Here is a 5,539-nt window from a genome sequence, read left to right on the forward strand (position 1 = left end):
TAAAATATGTCTATGTACATCCGTATGTAATTTATAGTACAATCTCTAAAAGGTCTTATATTTAGGAACGGAGGGAGTATTTTTTAAGCCTACTAATTTATGCATTTTTATATACATCAGCATCGTTTTTTATATATACTTTTTATATTTTCTAAATATATGATTGATATTTTTGATGACATATATTTTTTAGGCCTACTAATTTATGCATTTTGATATACATCAGCAACATATATATATATATATATATATAATTTTAATATTTTTGAAATACATGATTGATATTTTTGAAGACATATATTTTTAATGTCTGCTTTTGCATGCACATTGTACATTTTGATAAACATCAGCAAGAATTTTTGTATCCACGTCTAACTTTTTTAAAATACATGATTAAAATTTTCATATATATGTTTTGATATCTATTTTTTTCCATACTCATTTTTATACCTTTTGTCCGGAAATACCTGTCCGAGGAATGAATGTATCTAGACGTATTTTAGTTCTAGATACATCCATTTTTATGCACTTCTCGGACAAGTATATCCCAACGGAGGGAGTACATATTTTTATGTACATCATATTGTTTTATGCATGTTTAGGAAAATGTAAATACATGATTGAGATTTGTTCCGTAAGCATATTTTGATGTCTACTTTTCGGTACACATTATACATTTTTGTATACATCAAGAACATTCTGCCATACAGGTTTAACATTTTTTACGTGCACAATCAACATTTTCAAGCCTGTATGTAAAGTGTTTCTATAGTAGATACATTTAGAAATATAAGCAAAATTATATAAACAAAATAAAGCAAAAATATGAAGAAAAAACGGAACGGAAAAAGAAGCTCTGAAGGCGTCTGTTCGCCGCTGGGCTGGCCCATTCTGGCGCTTCTTCAGGCGAGGCTGCGGTCTGACATAGTTCGCCGCCCCATCCTGCCGAGACCCGCTGTGGCCGCTGTTTCTGCCGCCGGCGGCGGTGGCTAAGCCAGCTAATGGCGCCACCGCCGCCTCATCTCCTCAGCCTTACATGTGACTCCCAGGCGAATCAGTCCGGCACTTTATCGCGCCGTCGTGGTCATCCTCGGCCGATTTCCCCTTTGCCCACCGGTCGCGCGCCGTTGCCAGCAGCGATGGGCCCGCCACGCTTACCGCCGGCATTCCTTTCATGAGCAGACTGAATCCCCACTGATAGCTTCGCTTGGTGCGCTACCGCCCCTGCGCCGTCGGCGTCGTGCCGCCGCCGTCACCACGCCGGAGCTCCACCTGAAGGTGACCCATTTCTTATCATTATCCCCTTTCCTCTTCTTCTTCAGTAAGAGTGTAGTATGTAAGACTACTAGATAGTACAGTATTTCTTAGCCCACGCCAAGACCAAGTTTTGTCTGATGTATGCAACACAGCGATAATGCTGCAGCCTGCTAGATATTTTCCTGATGTGAAATTCCCCACGGAGACCAGACCAGCAGCCAATGCTGAACAATGCTCCCACTTGCACCTCATATTGTGTGGTCATCCGGGACTCCTGCAGATGTGATTGACTGGTGAGCTGATTTCAGCGAAAACCACACAAAAGTCGGAGCAGCGTTCCCATTTACCACCTCGTGCTCGTGGTGTTAGATCGTCGAGGCTCCGATCAGACAATCATCCTAAGCATCTTCATACCATTCTCCTTCTCCTTCCCTGACTCCCTCTCAAAAAGATCCCCTTTCTTTGATCTTCCCACCACACCACAGCATAGGCATATGACAAAGAGGCCTGAATAGGTATGAGTATGACTTCCCTCCCAGTGTTCCTCCTCCCAATTTTTGTGCTCCTGTCATTGATTTGTCTCTGCAAATCCGATGACCGCCTTTCTCCTGCAAAGCCGCTCTCCGCCGGCGACAAGCTCGTCTCGAGCAACGGTGTCTTCGCTCTTGGTTTCTTCTCCCCCACAAACTCGACTGCAGACTCATACATCGGCATATGGTACAACAACGTCACTAAGCGTACATATGTGTGGGTTGCTAACCGCGACAGCCCGATCACCAGCGGTTCTCCTGGGAAGCTGGTTGTGACCAACAACTCCAACCTCGTCGTGTCTGACTCCCAAGGCCGCACTCGTTGGACAACCATGAACAACTTCACATCCGGAACCACCGGAACTTCTGCTATCCTGCTCAACTCCGGAAACTTTGTCATCCGGTTGCCCAACGGCACGGACATATGGCAGAGCTTCCATCACCCAACCGACACCATCCTCCCCGGCATGCCCTTACCACTGAGCACAAATGACGATCTCTACACCCGCCTTGTTGCTTGGAGGGGCCCTGATGACCCAGCCACCAGCAACTACTCCATGGGCGGTGACTCTAGTTCAGACCTCCAAGTTGTTATCTGGAATGGGACGAGACCATATTGGCGCAGATCTCCGTGGAATGGTGAGTTGGTCACTGCCTCGTATCAAAGCAGCACTGGTTTCATCATGACCCTAAGAATTGTCTACAGAGGGGATGACTTGTACATGACATTCACCGTCTCCGACGACTCGCCAAGCATGCGCATGACGCTGCAGTACACGGGCATGTTTCAGTTTCTGGTGTGGAACAGAGAGTCGTCATCATGGGACGTTTTCACAGAGCAGCCAAGTCCTAGCTGTGACCAATACGCCTATTGCGGACCATTTGGCTACTGTGATGCCACTGAAGCAGTTCCGAAATGCAGCTGCCTCAGTGGGTTTGAACCTGACGGTGTTAACTTCTCCAGAGGGTGCCGGAGAAAGGAGGATCTGAGATGTGGCGGCGGCGATAATTTCCTGACCCTGAGAGGTATGAAGATACCTGATAAGTTCGTCTATGTCAGGAACAGAAGCTTTGACCAATGCAGAGCAGAGTGCAGCCGCAGTTGTGTTTGCACTGCATATGCTTATGCTAACCTGCAAAATGGCAGCACGTCTGATGACCTGTCAAGGTGCTTGATTTGGCTGGGGGAACTTGTCGACGCAGGAAAGTTTCGTGATGGCGAGAACCTGTACCTCCGTTTAGCCAGTTCAACAGGTATACATCTTTTTGTATGCGCTTATTGATTGTACAGTGAGATCTATCCCTTTTATGTTGAATGCTAGATGTGCTTTAGAATGACATACTAATCACGACAGACACAACATCGCAAGAAATGCGTGCTAAATTTTGGAAGCATCATTCTCTTGCTGGACTATATTTCTGTGTTGCTGCAGTTAAGAAACAGAGTAATGTATTGAAGACTGTATTCCCAGAGATAGCTAGATGCGGTTAGGAAGATGATATACTAATCTCAACAGACACAACACATGCAAGAAATGCATGATATTATTTGAAAGCATCATTCTCATCCTAAATTTCTGGCTTCCTGCAGTTGCCAAAGAGAGTAATGTCTTGAAGATTGTACTCCCAATAATTGCTGGTATTCTGATACTCACATGCGTCAGCCTTGTGTGGATATGCAAGTCAAGAGGTAAAAACAATATTTGCTACACTTTTTCAGGACGCAATTTTCATGAGTTATTCATAAGAAACAATATTGACATGAATCTATTTTTGGTAGGTAAACGACGAATCAAGGAAACTAAGGACACATATACACGACAACCGTCAAAAAATCCCAAATCTAACGAACTTGAGAATGAAACTATAGAACTTCCATATATTTGTTTTGAAGATGTTGTTACTGCAACGGGCAATTTCTCAGACCACAACATGCTCGGGAAAGGTGGCTTTGGAAAAGTTTACAAGGTAACAATTTTTAGCCTGATAATCAGGAAAAAAATGACACTTGTTATTCAATTGAAAAATGATGTCTTTATGTAGGGCTGGTTAGAAGGTGGCAATGAAGTTGCTGTCAAAAGGCTTAGTAAGAATTCTGGGCAAGGAGCCGGTGAGTTCAGAAATGAAGTGGTTCTGATTGCCAAATTGCAGCATAGAAACTTAGTTAGGCTTCTTGGTTACTGCACTCATGAAGATGAGAAGTTGTTGATATATGAATACTTACCTAACAAAAGCTTAGATGCCTTCCTTTTTGGTATGTTCTGCTCTTATGGTCAAGTCTCCCAAAACATTCTTAGAATCACTGAATTTGTGATGGTTGTTAATGCTTTGAATTTTGCACTTCTCTTGCAAGATGCCACAAGAAATTTTGTGCTTGATTGGCAGACCCGGTTTAAGGTAATTAAAGGGATAGCGAGAGGGCTTCTTTATCTCCATCAAGATTCAAGGTTAACAATAATCCATAGGGACCTCAAAGCAAGCAATGTCTTGTTAGATGCGGAAATGAATCCTAAAATATCAGATTTTGGTATGGCAAGGATCTTTGGAGGAAATGAGCAACAAGCGAACACTGTCCGCGTTGTTGGTACATAGTAAGTAATGTGTGCTGCAGGTAAAGCTTAAGATGGTAATTTTCGACAGTTTAACTAATTCAATTTCTTGGAATGATTCAAACAGCGGTTACATGTCTCCTGAATATGCAATGGAAGGTTCCTTTTCTGTCAAGTCTGACACATATAGCTTTGGTGTTCTACTGTTGGAGATTGTAAGCGGGATAAAGATCAGTTCATCCCATCTCATAATGGACTTTCCAAGCCTTATAGCTTATGTAAGTTTACTAAAATGCTCTAAAGCTTAACAACTCAAACACTCATATTAAATTGAGGATTTTATTGATTTAGGCATGGAGCTTATGGAAAGATGGAAATGCAAGAGAATTGGTGGACTCGTCCATTACGGAGACCTGTCCACTTCATGAAGTTCTGCGGTGTATTCAGTTAGGCCTCTTGTGTGTTCAAGACGATCCAAGTGCTCGTCCACTCATGTCATCCGTCGTGTTCATGTTAGAAAATGAAACAGCCCCGCTTCCTACTCCGAAAGAGCCAGTATATTTTAGGCAACGGAAGTACGAAGTCGAAGACCAAAGGCATGACTATGACCAGGAAATATCTCTGAATGGCATGACTATGACAATGCAAGAGGGGCGTTAAATGTTTGGTTCCATTGTTTCCCTTTCTGTAAAATTCTCCAAGGTGTACAGCTGAGCAATTCAGGGATTCATTCTCACATTGACAAACAAACAGACAATTGAACTGTAATCCCTCTGATGTGTGGTATTTTCATAGACGGATTCCATATTTGTGAACTGCACTAGTGGAAGACCACCTGACCATGTGTGGATCACTACTTACATAGTTGTTCCCTCTGGATGAATATTCCCCAGTTAGTCAATGGGTTTGGAACTCTGAATTGCTATTTTGGTAACAAGGCTGATAGAAAGTCCATGTTTTCTCTGAGTTGTGCAACTGCATCATGATGCAGCTGCAAGGATTGAGATCGTATGTATTTAATTCAGGTGGCTGCAATGTGGCCCCTGAATTAACCATTTTTATCTTCAAAATGCACCTTATTTTAGTGTATAATGAGAATTGTTTGAAAAACGGGAAGCGTGGCCTGTACGAGTCGTAGTACAGCGTGTTTGTTCACGCCTTCATGGTATGTCACTTCCCTGAAATTCTGGTGTAATCCTGAAC

The 5,539-nt window shown here is 42.9% G+C and overlaps 1 protein-coding gene across 3 annotated transcripts; it reads left to right on the forward strand.

Annotated features, from left to right (window-relative positions):
- Positions 1 to 1,346: 1,346 nt before the first annotated feature.
- LOC123428266 (G-type lectin S-receptor-like serine/threonine-protein kinase B120) lies at positions 1,347 to 5,302 on the forward strand. 3 transcript variants are annotated; one of them, XM_045112459.1, is made up of 8 exons: positions 2,340 to 2,426; positions 2,494 to 3,041; positions 3,379 to 3,477; positions 3,568 to 3,755; positions 3,831 to 4,041; positions 4,141 to 4,378; positions 4,464 to 4,614; positions 4,688 to 5,302. In XM_045112459.1, exons 2-8 carry the CDS (start codon positions 2,510 to 2,512, stop codon positions 4,994 to 4,996), a joined length of 1,728 nt encoding a protein of 575 aa, XP_044968394.1. In that variant the 5' UTR covers positions 2,340 to 2,426; positions 2,494 to 2,509; the 3' UTR covers positions 4,997 to 5,302. The 3 variants fall into 3 exon arrangements, with proteins under 3 accessions (XP_044968392.1, XP_044968393.1, XP_044968394.1); XM_045112457.1 differs by having other exon boundaries at positions 1,347 to 3,041; XM_045112458.1 differs by having other exon boundaries at positions 1,347 to 3,041; positions 3,831 to 3,897.
- Positions 5,303 to 5,539: the final 237 nt, after the last annotated feature.

Source organism: Hordeum vulgare, chromosome 2H (assembly GCF_904849725.1).
Source record: "Hordeum vulgare subsp. vulgare chromosome 2H, MorexV3_pseudomolecules_assembly, whole genome shotgun sequence".
In the NCBI taxonomy this organism is placed as follows: domain Eukaryota; kingdom Viridiplantae; phylum Streptophyta; class Magnoliopsida; order Poales; family Poaceae; genus Hordeum; species Hordeum vulgare.